General features: G+C 24.9%; 1 protein-coding gene across 1 annotated transcript; it reads left to right on the top strand.

Moving 5' to 3' along the window:
• The first annotated feature begins 671 nt into the window (after positions 1–671).
• LOC107163238 (patatin-like phospholipase domain-containing protein 4) lies at positions 672–13783 on the top strand. Its single transcript, XM_089226705.1, has 11 exons — positions 672–842; positions 4443–4555; positions 4626–4745; positions 7313–7501; positions 10639–10722; positions 10788–10967; positions 11029–11201; positions 11296–11459; positions 11549–11666; positions 12086–12219; positions 13702–13783. Exons 1-10 carry the CDS (start codon positions 683–685, stop codon positions 12210–12212), a joined length of 1428 nt encoding a protein of 475 aa, XP_089082831.1. The 5' UTR covers positions 672–682; the 3' UTR covers positions 12213–12219; positions 13702–13783.
• The last annotated feature ends 2226 nt before the right edge of the window (positions 13784–16009 follow it).

Raw genomic sequence — 16009 nt, forward strand, 5'->3', positions numbered from 1 at the left:
AAACGTTCACTGTAATGTCTATAACTGTTTTTTTACCAACTTTGAACAAATACAATACACTGCAGCCTACAGGTATCCATGTATTATAAATATTAAATACATAAATTTAGTTAATATTTCTAAAAAATGGCAATTTATAGAAAGGTGGTGTTAATGCACCAATCTTAGTAGATATAAGAGTATATATTTGATGTTTATTTATTGAAAAACGGGCCAAATATGCCATAAATTTAGGTACTAAATGAAATCAATCTAAACGATTATCATTATTATTGCGACAATGTACTGTTCATAATTAATATTTTATCAAAAGAAAAATAAAGCGATTATTAATTACTATTAGGAAGGGGCATAATTATGTATGCTATTATTGTTACCTTATGATATTATGATCTATGAGATCTTCAAAAAGAACTGGAAAATCTCTTTCATTAATTGTTTTTCAGTAATAACTTATTGTAGCTGAGAGTTATTCGTAGTTCGTAAATGAACATAATTATTAAATTATTTTAATTCTAGGTCGATTTATTATTGTTTTGAAATTGTGTAAATAAATATAACAATTTAAAATTGGTTTGTATAAATCATTATGAAATATATTTACATGTACATTCTTTTAATTATTATTGTAACTTGTGTTTTTCTCGAAATCATTATAGGCTTGTCCGCTATCTACTGAAATATGAATATATCGTTTTCTGGATGTGGATTTTTAGGCATATATCATATAGGGGTAGCATCATGTTTAAAAACTTATGCACCGTACCTTCTGGAAAACAAAATTTGTGGCTCCTCCGCAGGTGCCATTTCTGCATGCTGTCTACTTTGTGATATACCTCTGGGTAAGTTTATGAACATTTTTGTAAATTCATATTCCACCCTAACCCTAACCAATACAAGTGTGAAGTGTATTATACGACTATGGATTAACCATTCCTCAGTTGCGAGTTGCCGTGCATTATAATTTATGGGGTACCTATTAAAGGTATATGACGCTCACGGACATTGTCGCCGTCTTGCATGTAGCATGACGTGTAATAATCACTAATAACATAACAAATATTGTATAAGCCTATACAATATTTGTTAATATTTGTTAATATAAGCCAGCAAAACGTGTTCTACTGATTACTGAGCACACTTACAAGACAACAAGACGTAAACAACAAATAATGCCCTAAGTGTTTTTCTTTACTATGAAATATGAATCTGCGCATTGTAAATTTGTAACGCATTTTATAGTTACATAAGAAATATTAATAGTACAATTTTATAATATGTTCATTATCATCTCCTCGCCAACTGTTCCTAATTGTGCTCCATGTTGTCTCTTTTTAACACTTCAAACATTTCCTATAGTATTTATTATTTTTGTTGATTTTAAATAAAATAATATTTTTTGTTTATTATTTAGTTTATTTTTCTATTAATATTAATATATTAAAACTGTCAAATTTTGAACTTTAACCGTCAAAAAAAAAAATTATGCATCCCTATTATTTATTTTCGTATTCCGAAGCCCGAATGTGTTTAGTTTTATGTGAGAACAAATTATAAAAATCCTTATATAAATGTTTAAGCCTATTATACATTATACTTGTACATTTACATAACTTTAATGCATTTCGAAAAAAAATTGAATTTGGAACTTATCGTATAAACAAAATTTTCATTGTGTATATTTATATTCATCGATTTTGATAAAAACAACTTATGTGGAGCACTGTCATTTAATTTTAAAGTTTTTTTAATCACGAAAAAATATATATCATATTATATAAATTAAAAATAATTGAAAATTTCTGAAAATTTCGATTATCTATGTCATATAAACTCATAAGGTAAGATCCAAAATATTTCCAAGGTTATATCATATCTAGTAAATGCTATTACGGAAATCGTGTTCAAATTTCAATTCTCTAGTTATACGTTTTTAAACGAATCAAAACAAATAAAGAATTTTGATTTTGAAATACCTATTTATATATTGTTTTTCCTAATTATTTTAAGAAGTTTTGAGAATATTTTTCTTTTGATCCTCTAAAAGTACCAACTAGATCCGGTTTGCTACCGCTAGATCTAGCTTATAACCTTGAAATTCAAAGTAGAAGAATAGTTATTTATGTTCTATAAAATATGTATACAGATACAAAAAATATAAACATGCAACACTAAATCCACCTCTCAGAATCTAAAAATTATAAATTTATATTGTATTTATTAAATCGTGATCCTCAATCATCATTATTTTTAGTGGTCACTTTCGAAACGAGTTTTAATAATAATTAGTGCCCTATCACATGAATTACGGAAAAATAATTTCCGCAGAAGGATAAAAAATCCCCAGTAGCATTATACCGGGGATAATATAAATAATTTAATATAATATAATAAATTATATATTAAAAATAAAATAAATATTGTATTTAGGTATGTTAACAATTTAAATTGTCATTTCCCTCATGCTCGTGGTCATTAGTTAAAGTTAAAAACGTTGGTTTATCGATATTATTTAAGTACGTTTTTAAAATACTCGGACTATGGACACTTAAGCGAACTAAATTTTGAACAACGCCAACGAATAAAATTCAAACATATTTTTTGTAATGTATACATATGGCCTTTATATGCAATTTTATACATTATACCCTCGTTGTGTTTTTAGTAATTCCATTTTTAAGGATACACTATGTAGTAATAACTATAGTTATTTTAATTATATATAATTCAGCGCCAACAAATGATGACTGAGCGCAGTTTCTTTGCAGTATAGCCATATAGGTACCTATACCATAATAATATGATCGCTATAACATATATATATTGCAATCGAAAAAGTTCATTATCTCTAATTGTGTATACCTACCTGAATACCTATAAAGTACCTACATTGGAAAAACACTTCTACGACGATTATATGATGCGTGGTATACTGCATGTATCTACTATCTAATATCTTAAACCGGAACTGAAACAAATAACAACTAATTGGTCAATTGGAAATTTGAATTACATTTTGATCGCGTTTATTTTGAGTATTTTGGCATACATTTTATATGCGTATAATGTAATACATTTATATATTTATTAATATTTAATTTATTATAAAATAACAATTTTTAACATAATATACAATATTTATTTTATTTTTCATTTAATAAAATTTATAAAATAATATAATAGTACCGGGGATTTTTTTCCAACTACCTATCACATCATCTATATCTGCAAAATGCAAGGTTATGAGTAGGGCTCAGATGTTGTTGCACTAAAAATGTTTTAAATTGATTGCATTATTGCTCTGAAAAAAAAAACCCAAAATTGCACTTAAAAATTGCAATAACTAAAAATTTAATACCAAAAAATTATTTTATGAAAGAGATTAAGTCATTTTATTAAGTAATATTATAAAGTTTTATTAGATAGGTTTTAAACGAGTAGATAATAAAAGAGATTCAAATTCAAATTCAAATTCTCGTCAGTTGCCATTAAAAATCTGGTAAATTGTGCGGTCTTCTTTTTTTTCAGAAATCTACAAATAATTTTATCAAAATTTAAAATTAAAACTTTTTATTTAAACTATTTTTGATTTGTTTTAAAAAAAAAAAAAACATTACCTTACCTTAAAAATTATTGCACTGTATAATCTAACAAAAAAAAGTGAAAACATAAAAAGATATATAAAATTGTATTGAAAATGACGACAATCAACAAAATTGCAATACAATTGAAAAAAGGTCAAAAATTGCAAAAAGTTACATTTAGAATTTTTATATATTAATTGGTACTCGTTTGAAACAAATTTATAACTTACTTAGCAACGAATTCAAACACTAGAAAAAAATTGCAAATGCAACAACATCCGAGCCCTAGTTATGAGTCATAAATTCATAATACTTATGAATTTGTAGGTACTCAAATATATTACTAGATACCTTTCTGCAGCTGCCATAGACTCTATTTATAGTATAATACGTGCCATACGCCTTAAAAGTTATAATAGGTTATAGAGTACAGGGGTGGCCACTAACGGCACTAACCTCAATTTTGAGAGCCATAAATTTGTGAAGATATTATTAAGATATAAGTAGGTATGTTTATAAAATGAAAACACATTTTTAATTTTATAACAAATAAAATAACATTCATTTTTAACACTATACAGAGCATTATTGTTCAGGTAGGTACCTGGTACACATTAATAAATGGGATTTTAGTTTTGAGGAGTGCTTTTTAATTTTTTATATTATATGAATTAATTTATTTACTCTGAGCTTGGTACCAAGAGCCACATTGCCCACATTAGACTCCCTCGAGAGCCGCGTGCATTATATACAGCAGTACCTACAGCACACATAATGTCACATTCTCCTAGATACCTTTGCTCAGTATAATATTATCAGCAGTAATTTGTGTACTTAACCAAATGTTATTATTTTTAGGATTGATGACAAGTCAAATGTTAGATATTGTAAGAGAATCGAGATCAAAAGCATTAGGTCCATTTAGTCCGTCTATGAATATCACAGAACATTTATACAATCGTCTAAATAAGGTTAAATAAATTATTTAAAATATATATATATATTTTTAAATAAGATACATTTAGATTGTATTCTTTGTAGGATTTACCTGATGATGCGCATAAGCGAGTAAGCGGTAAATTATTTGTGTCACTAACAAGAGTTCCAGATGGCAAAAATGTCATGATATCTCAATTTTCTAGCAAGGAAGAAGTGATACAGGTAAGAAATTTAAATTTACCTGCTGTTCAAGAAAATTCTTTCAAAATTAAACAAGCTCTTGTTTTCGACCATCATTCATCAGTATTTATAGTACTAACGTTTTTAAAAATATTCTGTTTACTCCATTTGAATAAAATTATAAAAGACCATATATCATTTAAGGTTTTTTGTTGTAATCGTTTCTAAATACTGTATTTTTTTTTTTGAATAACAGTGTTGGTACATTTTAAATTTCATATTCTATAGTTGAATATTTTTCTGAGAATTTTAATACATCAAACGAGGCTAATAAGCCTGCAGTTAAATACTAGTTATTAATCTTAAAATTGGGCGACTTATTCAGGTTTTATTATAAAAGAGATTGATATTTTTAATTTAAAATTCACCGAAAAATATCTTATTTATTAAACATATCCACAATTTTAATAGAATCATTACAATCAATATTAATCCAAATTAATGAAATTTTAAAAAAAGTCGAATTGACCGATAAACCAGGTGACTCCAGAGTTCAAACTTCAAAGTTTAGACATGCACAGACGTTTGTTTAAAAATGAATCCATATACGTCTTTGGTGACTGAACATTGTAACATTTTAGATTTTTTAAAAATTTTAAACATAATTTCACCCTTAGACAACAATAAATATTGATATTATCTTTTTTAATAATATGATAAATCAAATTTTTTAATACAATATTATCTACCTATTCTACATCATAATTCTGTAACAATCAAATCAATAAAATATATTTATGGTAAGCACGTCCACCTAATTTTTTTCCAGTAAAAAAATAAATATATATGTATATACAGAGTGTATCAGATAGAACTGACTAAAAAAAAAAAATTATGCTAATTAAACGTACAATAAAAATTGTGAAAATTATATAATTAATAACTAATTTAAGAAATATACTCATTTCAGAAATAATATTGAAAATAATATTTGAAAGAAGTTATAACGCTCCAAAGTAATTTATGCAAAAAAATATTGATATTTTAAAAAATTCTAAAAATAAACTAATTGATTTAGATAAATTTTTTTACCATCAAAATATTTCTTTTAATTAAATTTACAAATTTTCTATTTTGAATTTTTCCAACAAAAATGTAATCAAATTTAAATTTTTGTATTTTTACTGTTAAAAAATGAATTTTTTTTTGTATTATACGTGTAGCGCAAGGGTCCCTTAATAATAAACAAAAAAAATATTTAAAAAATATTAATTAGAACAAAAGTTATTCTAAAAGTCAGTTCTATCTGTTACACCCTGTATATACAGGGTGTCCCGCGAGGATTTACCCATTGCGATATCTAACGAAATAATGGTGATATCAAAATTCTGGTTTTATAATAAGATTTACAGGGATAAGAACTACAATTATTTCATTTTAATGTTTGGGTAAAAAAGTTAAAAAATACATATAATTTTTTATTTAATTATTTCCAAAAAAATTAAAGATAGCCATTTTGTTGGGTATCTACTGCATAGGCGCAATTTGAGGGGAAGCTTATTAAAACTAGCCCCTCCAAAAATTTGTATTTTAATTTAAGTATTACATTTTTTATGAATTATCTAATCTACGTGTACATAAAACTATAAAAGTTTACTGTTTATACGATTATTATCATCGTTTGAAGAAATTATTTTCTAAAGTTTAAACATCGGTTCATTTTCGTATGTTATATTGTTATCCATATCGGATCACCCATAAAACATTGTTTATGTCTAATAATAGTTCTACAAACTATTGTATTGAACGAGATATTATATTGAATGGATTCTCTTACGAACAAATTTTGAATCAATTTGCAATGTCAAACCAACATTTACAATTATAACATATTAACATATTAACATATTAACATATTAACATAATATATTATAATATATTGCATGTAAATACCTAATTTGTTTTAGTAAAAATAATTTTTCCTTTAGTAATAGATGTATTATAATAAAATATGACATTGGTATTTAAAATGGTATGTAAACAGAGGTATGAAGGGCAGAACTCTCACGTGTTTGTTTCGTTTTAATATGTAAAGCCCCTAAGTTAAAAAATGAAATTGCGCCTATTGTACCTAATAGTAAACTAATGTTTTAAGTGGTAGAAATTTAGAATCCCTGTCAATTTGCCCATGCCATTATATATTTCCAAGTCACTCGTCTAAGCAAAATCGTCATTAACAAGAAATAAATCATCAAAAAAAATTGTAATTTTAAACACCACGCTGACTGCCGGTCGTCTGTACTTGTCAGTTGGTACCTATACGGCTATACCTAGCGCCATTGATTATAGAATAGGTTAGTCCATTCTAATATCTAATAGACTAATAGTATATACAATCAATACTAGTACCTTTATTTACCAACACACGACCCACTTGGTATATTTATTATTTACTGTTATTCTAATGCCCAAGTCTAACCTAAACCAATCGAACCTATGATTTATCCTAGTGACCTAGTAATATTAATGTTTTACTCTTAAATTTGAATAATTAGATATTTCAAACTGTAATTTAAACTATCTTAATATTGATGCACTTTGTTTTTCAGGTATTATTAGCTAGTGCTTTTATTCCAGTATTTTCTGGATTCGTGCCACCTTTGATTGGTAAATACAGGTATATTGATGGTGGATTTACTGACAATTTACCTATAGTTGATAAGAATACTATAACTATTTCACCATTTAGTGGTCTTAGTGATATTTGTCCTCATGACAACTCTATTAAAAAGTATTTAGTAAGTACACATTTTTTCTTTATATTTAACTATCTTCTAAATTCAATAAATTACTTATCAATAGGTAGTGGTGTAATTTTAGTTTTTGAGTCGCGGGTAGCATAGGCGTAAATTGAGGAGGTATAAGTGGGAAGCTATTAGTGCACTCCTCCAAAAAAATGTATACCCTTAAATTATTTTTTAAGTTTTTCAAAAAATGTCAGATTAAATTGGTGTAAATAATAAAATGAATTTTGTAATTCCTAAGCATGATATCCGATAGATATGTCATGTGAGCGTTTAAGAGGATGTCAGCGCACCGTTTGTTTTCTCTCCAAGCATTTATTTTTATTTTTTGAATGATAAAATATATATTAAAAATTAAAATCATCTATTACAAAATAGAAAGAGAATAATATTTTTGAGGGAATGATGTATTGATTTGTTTAAATATTGTCTCAAAATAATTTAAACATAATTTCAATTTACATAAATTTTTTATTTTATTTTATTTTGAAAGTCTTATACTAAGCCAAATTAAAATAAAATATAAAACCGATATGTTTCCTTGAAAATATTATCCTCTATAATTTTTGTAATAGGTGATTTTACTCTAAGGTTACATAAAAATAATAAAAAACGATTTTAGGTGAAAGCATTTTATCCATGTTACTCACGAGTCAGAGAGAGAAAACAAATATTACGCTGATATCCTCTAAAGGTTCATCAGTTCATGTATAAATTTTGTATTGTAATTAACTTAGAATGATTAAGCTAGGTAAGTATTTTATAACAACAGTAACAGCCAACAGGTTATATTGTATACGCGACGTGTGACTATCTTAGGCTTCTTAGCATCTATTATTACCACTAATCGAAAAAAAAACCATCTTTTAAATATTAACGTAGAAACCCAATATAAATAACAAGCTGTTACGAAGTTTGAAGTCATTACTATGACGGTAAACGCAATAAACGGTAAACAACGATTAACTGATAGATCAGGTTGACGTGATTTTATTACGAGCAGAAAAGAAGTTTTATTTCTGTGTTATTAAAACTTAAAACTTGAGACGTACTAAACCACGTAGGTACTTTATATATTGGTTAATACTTAATTTAATAATTAATATTTATTAAGAATTCGTTAATTATTTCTGTTGATCTTGATTCATTGAAAGCAATTTAGCAATTAAAGCTGAAATTATAATCGCTAAAAACTGTATTTTCCAAACATTTGGGCATATGGCACTTCAAAAGAATTAACAGCTTATAATTTTTAAATTTTACTAGAAAATAATATTTACCCAAACTTATTTTATTTAAATAAAATAGCTTTAACATTACTAATTAGTTCCATCACGTACCTGCAGCTGCAGGTGTGACTGTGTGAGAGTAGTTGCTCTGCTATGCGCCGGATAAAAACATGGTCAAAATATGAAATTATATATCATAATCATAAACTAAATTAAATAATAAATGTACCTATTTTTTCAAAAAATGTATGCAAAAAAAGGGTTAATTAATTTAAAAAAAAATTATATACTCTTTTAGATGTGTATTTAATATTACTTTATAACAAAATATACAGCTAATAAATGTGAACAAATGATTAATTATTTTCCAATCTATTCAAATTAAATTTTACATATTATATTTAGTACTTTAAGTACCAGTAGGCAGTATTACGCTATATAACAATTATTTTTTGATATTTCAAAATTTGAAAGATTTTTGACGATTCGATCATTTGATTTCATAGATCAAGAACTACCACTCCACGTCTACAAAGTTGTTCGGTGCAAACTTAAATTCAACAATGTCGTTAGTTTCCATGCATAGCCACTGCGCTGTTGGCTTATAAATATCTAATCTCCTGATTTTAAGAGTGTGTAACTTATAAACTCAATAATATTAGTGATATATAACAAATTAACGATGAAAAATTATAATAATATGGACAATCTTTAATATTATATTTGTATAATTTATAATATATATGCTAAATCACTACTCACTAGTCACCACAATCTAAATACATATATATATATTTAAGTCCATGATAGATTATAATAATTTATTACTTGCGCTCTCTTAAGTTAGGTATTTAAGGTATATTATATTATCTTGTTCACTATCTTAGTTAATACATGTAACGATGTAACATACTAAAAACTAAAATTAATATGTTATGATTTATGGATTATGATAACTTTTTATAATATTCTGGTAGGTATCTAGTTGATTATTAATTTATTATTAATTAATAATTGCCTATGTTATATCTTATAATCTAGTAAGACAGTAAGTAGTAAATTATTATTAAATATAATATACAGGGTATCTCGTAAGGATTTATCCATTGCGATATCTCCCGAAATAATGGTGATATCGAAATTTTGGTTTTGTAATAAAACTCACTGGGATAAGAACTATAATTATTTCATATTTTAGTTTATTTTAATGTTTTGGTAAAAAAGTTAAGAAATATATTTTTTTATTTAATTATTTCAAAAAAGAATTAAAGATAACCATTTTGTTGAGTTTATTTTTCTGAAAATATTGACGTTTCAAAATTTTATTTTCATTAATTTCATTAATTTTTAATATTTTTTTTAGTTTCGAGAAAAATTGCGAATTGTTTAACACCGTATTGTTATCAAACATGTGACTCGCCGCGCCACGCGCATTCCCATACGGCCGGCCGAATACTTTCCGTGTACCTAATAGTTATAAATTTATAATCATATTTTATTTCTTCAAAACTAGAAAAAATATTAAAAATCAGGAAATTAATGAAAATAACATTTTGAAACGTCAATATTTTCAGAAAAATAAACAAAATGGCTATCTTTAATTTTTTTGGAAATAATTAAATAAAAAATTATATTTTTTAAATTTTTTATAAAATCATTAAAATAAATTTAAAAATGAAATAATTGTAGTTCTTAACCCTGTGAATCTTATTATAAAACCATAATTTTGATATCTCCATTATTTCATGAGATATCGCAATGGGTAAATCCTCGCGGGACACCCTGGATAGTGTATGTATTTGTTTATTTTAAATTTTACCTACTTAAATAAGTACCTACTTATTAATTATTCAATATAGAACTTATAAAAGTAATAAATTAATATATTTACTTTTGTTTTAGTTAAAGATATCAAATAATAGTTTTGAAATGACTAAAACAAATTGTTTCCGAGTAGCTAGAATAATGTTTCCACCAGAACCAGAGGTACAATGCAAATTCAAAATATGTACTTTGTTTTTATTCTCAATAATCTTGTAAAATATTTTTAGATGCTTGCTAAATTGTGTTATCAGGGTTTTGATGATGCACTTATGTTTTTACAAAAAAATAAACTAATTAACTGTAAAATGTGTTTAATTCAGCGATATTCTTTTATGTTATCCAAGAATAATATTTATGATATGACTGGCTACAACCCTTCATGTATTGATTGCAAATGGAATAATGCTGTAAATATTTTTATCAAATTCAATATAAATGTAATCATATTATTTTATTTTATCTTTTTAGTTTGCCAAAGTACAAGGAATGCCATATTTCATCACATATACTTTAGATAGATACATTGACTCTCATAATAGCATTTTCAACAGACTCTTAAAATCTAAAGGAATACTATTAGTAAAATTATTTACCCTACCTTACATTGCTATAGTAGATTTAGCTTGGGAGTTTGTACTCAAGTAAGTTACATTTTTCTTCTAAGAAATAATGTAGGTAAGTTCTGAAAAAACTATACATGTATAATAATACACAAAATATATATATATTTTTTAGAGTTATTTGTTCTTCTGGCCTTATTAAAAAATCTGTGTGGAAATTATCTAAGTATGCTATAAATAGTTTATTACATTTCATTGATATTTTTAGTGAAAAAGGTTTAGAATTAATTGACAAAATATTATCCCATAGTTGTATGTCAATTGAAATTCATGGAAAAGGTAATAAATTAATCTTTTGAGTTTCTAATACATTTATCATTATTTATATTTCATTAATATTAATACCTACCCTTTAATTTTCTTTTTAGATTCACCTCATTATTATTATTACAACAAAAGGTTTGAGTATTCTAAGTGTGTAAAATGTTCACAAAATTGCATAGAACATTTTTTTAATTACAGTTTAACAGCTTCATCTATAACTATGTAAGATATTAGAAGTTAGAACATATTATATTAATTTAAGAATGAATTTCAAAATTTTCAATTTATATAAGATATTATAAATTATAATCAAATTAGAAAAGCTCGCTCCGTGAGTATACTAAGTTTTCAGTTTTTAATGTGTCTTAATGAATCATAATTTCTAGTTTTTTTTTTTTTTTTTTTAATTAATACTTATAATAAAGCAAAAAAAAATATTAACAACAATCATACTTAATATTAAATTATTAACTGGTGACTAACATTGGATGGGCACAATACAAATATAAGGTGTTCTAAGTTTGTATTTAGAAAATTAAAAAGAATTATTTCTAATTTTATTTTTAAAAAAATTAATAGGTAATAATTCTGTACCTATTGTCCTATTATTTTAATTGCTTTTAAACACAAATAATTTTTAGAGATTCTAATGGTTATACATCAAATCAACTGTCTAAATGTAAACTGCATGGTTATCAAATTAAATCTATGAGGTCTGAAAAACATAATAAGCAATGGAAAGTTTCTTCAATCCAAAAATCGAATTAAAAACACCGTTAGTACATTTTATTACCTATAACATAATAATTTAAAGCTGTTACTTATTAATTTATTATGTATATTTATTGTAAAATGATTTAGATTCTATTTTAACTAATTTTTTTAATGAAATTGCTTTTGATGAAATTTTAGATACTACAAAGAGTTGGATTATCTAAATACCTTTATAAACTTAAAGTATATCATTTACCTATATCCTATTGATGATTTTTTTTTTTGCTGCATTATTGAAAAATATTAAATCATTTAAATTAGTCACAAATTATTTTTAAAGTCTAAGCTTCTTTTTTTATAGTTTCATATTTTTTATACTTTTATCTTTTATTCATATCTCAATTTGTACATATTTGATTTTGAATATAAACAAACAATTTTTTTTTTTTCATTCAATAATTTTAAGATTAATTTGTGTCATATTTTTGTTTTATTACCATTTATAATCATATACTATATTTATTTAAAATATTATAATTACATTATTATAAATATTTAACCAACCAACCATCATAATAAATGAATAGTTACTATATTTATTTAAAATATTATAATTACATTATTATAAATATTAAACCAACCAACCATCATAATAAATGAATAGTAAAAGTATTATAATTAAATTATTAATGTAACATAAGACCTTCAACATTATTGATAAAACAATTATCTGATGTTTGTAACTACTAGATAGTAGTTAATACATTATTATATTACTTAATTACTACTACATTATTATCAAATAAAATATTATTTTAAGTTTAGAAGTTTAACTTTATAAATAATAATAAGAGAACGCCATACCCGCATGCATTGTTTTGGTTTTACAAACGCATAAAATATCAAATTGTACATTAATTTAGCTTTGTTATGTTTAATTTTAGAGTGATTGAACTATCACCAAATATAGTAAGAATTAAGTAGTATGGTAGCTACTTAATTTTGTAATAACCTAAATACAACAGGTAGACAGAGAGCAAACTAATTCGAATTTTTTATGGGGGGGGACAAAAAATCCACTTAAAAATTAATTTATAAAAAATAAAATTATGCTGTAATCATATAATATATTCCTACTATAATAACAACCTTACTCTAAAATTAAAAACATATAAATTGAAATAATAAATATCAATTATAATAAAATCAAATGTATCAGATAAAAATATAAAATAAAATTTACATTTACAGTATCCATCAACATTTTTTGTAAATAATAACTAGGTATTTCCTAATCTAAAATGTATTTTCAAAAAAGGAGTAATAATAAATTAAACTGATAACTAGGTACCTCATTTTTCCATCAAATTTATATTTATTGTTATATTTTCATTTAACCATAAAAAAGTATAAAATATTTTTATAGCAAATATTCAATGTTGATGAAGGCGGGCAGTTTCCTCCATCCCCGCTTCTTTAGATTTGAGCCTCTGCTTGTAGATTTACAAATATTTATAATATTTAATTCATATAATTTTTCCAGTGAGGGGAGGCAAGTGCTCAGTCTTGCTCCCCAACAAATGGGCGACCATGCTAGCAGTCGGCTGTTATAGCGTTTAGTTAACAGATGTGAATAAAACAACAACCGTAAATGCTTTAAATTTTCACTTGATGTTTATAATATTATTTTCTATACATAATTTTATTTAAAAAATATTTTTACCATTTTTAGGTTATTAATAGACTTTAGTAGGCATGAAAAAATATTGATTTTTATTAATTTTTTTTAAAATTATTATCGATAAAAATCAATATTTTTTTTATGTAATACTAGTGTGTCTCAGGAATTACTAATTTCCGTCAAAAACAAAAAGGTACGATTCCGTTTCTGGTAAAAAAGTTTGGAAACCAATTATGTAATTTTTAAAACCTGACCTATATTTGTATTATAATTTTAAGTATTATGCATGCTCAATATGGCTGCATCCCAAACAAAAATTAAAAAATTACAAACAATACAAAAAAAAAATTCTCAGAATAGCTCTTTAAGCCCCGTGATACGTGCGAAACACACAACTCCACAATAACGCCATATGGAATATCCCATACCCAACCACATATGGATCGATGAACACTTTAAAAAATTTCATTCGAAATTATAAACAATTAAAGGTGCCCTTATCACTGCTTAACTTCAACATTAGAAAAAGAACCAAAAATTGCAGACTTAGCTACGGCTATCACGAGATGTTTTACTAGAAGCAGTTGAAGCTCAAGAAGAGAACTATTCACTATCAAGACTCATAATCAAGCTAAAATGTATCCGTAAATTTATTTGTAAACCTTAATTAATTAACCTTATAATATTGTAAAAATACTTATGAAACAATTATATAAATAATTAAAAAAAAAAAATCGAAAAATCCAAATATTTAAATATACTAGTGATGTGCAATTGTGTAATATTTAAAAATTCTAAATAAATTGTGCCTACAATACTGCCTACCAAGGGCCTACCTTACCTATATTCTAGACTCTAGTTATTCGACTATTGCATTATTGTATAATAATTTATATTGATAAGAATATTATCATATAAGTTATATTAAAATTTATAGTTTTGTTATATAACATTTTTACATGGTTACCTAATAATATTGGCTGAAACATATTTTTATAAAAATACATTTTGGCGTAAACTAGAATAATTATACCTATTTTTGTTTTAGTGGAAAAGAGCTATGCATAAATAAGAGAATCGGTGTTTTACTGTTTTAGCGAAAACGGGCAATGCCCTGCGCTGGTAAGCGGAAAAAATGACCACGGAAAAAAACCCCAAAAAAATAAAAGTGTGATTTATATTATGTTGTTGATTAACTCAAATACCTATCATAATACAATCACATAGTTATTTTATTTTGTGATAAAACAGTACATAATTCAAACTATAAATATAATAATTAACAAATGTCATAAGTGATGATATCATCACAATATTACAGATGATAAAACATAATCATAATAATAATCACAATAGTCGCAAAAATAATAATTGTAATAGTCATTGTGTATGTGTAGGTACAACAATTACAGCCAACAACCAAGTGTATACACATGGAATACTACATATTATTTTGTTAGTACCTATTTGGATGGATACAAATACCTGTCACTTGTCAATAAATTTCAATTTTATTACCCAACTAATATTTTGACTGGTTTAAGCTAAGTTCAATTTTTATAAACTTAAATAAACTAGATTAAAAATAAAAAAGGCGGGTAAGTCGTGGATGTCGCTCTGCTGTACAGTAGGTTACTACTACAAGTGGGTTACTGTAATGGATGGAACTAAATTTGAATCCAATGATATTATATCATTGTATACGAAAAACGATTCTGAGCAAAGACGGTTTATCTGTCTAGGATATATTATAGATAATTAAAAATTTTCAAATCTTAGATTTAAAAAGAAAATTTTTATGAATTTCTAGCATAAAATAATTTATGAATTTTCGTGATTTCTACGTATGTTGTCAAAATTCAAACTTTAAATCCTTGTAAAAAAAAAATTGTGACTATGAATTTATTTTATTTTTCAACTGCTATTGTTAAAATGTGTTAGAAGCCTTGTATTAAATTTTCAAGCTTTTCTACCGAACAAATAAATTTTTATCGATATTTATAGAAAAAAAAAACTAAAAAAGTTGAAAAATTAAAATGTTAGTAAACAGCTCAAAACAAATCTGAATATTTTGAAAATGTTATCAAATATAGAAAATGTCTATATAAACATTCAGTGAAAATTTCAAGTATCTGCCAGATAGTCATTTGTTTTAGACTTTTAGAGTTGC

Source organism: Diuraphis noxia, unplaced genomic scaffold, assembly GCF_037042655.1.
Source record: "Diuraphis noxia isolate RWA-SAM2 unplaced genomic scaffold, SU_Dnox_SAM2 contig0004, whole genome shotgun sequence".
Lineage (NCBI taxonomy): Eukaryota > Metazoa > Arthropoda > Insecta > Hemiptera > Aphididae > Diuraphis > Diuraphis noxia.

What these genes read in the sequence shown, in the direction of transcription:
- LOC107163238 (XM_089226705.1), top strand. Translation starts at nt 683, where the DNA reads ATGAATATATCGTTTTCTGGATGTGGATTTTTAGGCATATATCATATA. An exon ending in GCAAGGAAGAAGTGATACAG is followed by an intron (nt 4,746 to 7,312) that starts GTAAGAAATTTA and finishes TTTGTTTTTCAG; the next exon opens with GTATTATTAGCTAGTGCTTT. An exon ending in ACAGCTTCATCTATAACTAT is followed by an intron (nt 11,667 to 12,085) that starts GTAAGATATTAG and finishes AATAATTTTTAG; the next exon opens with AGATTCTAATGGTTATACAT.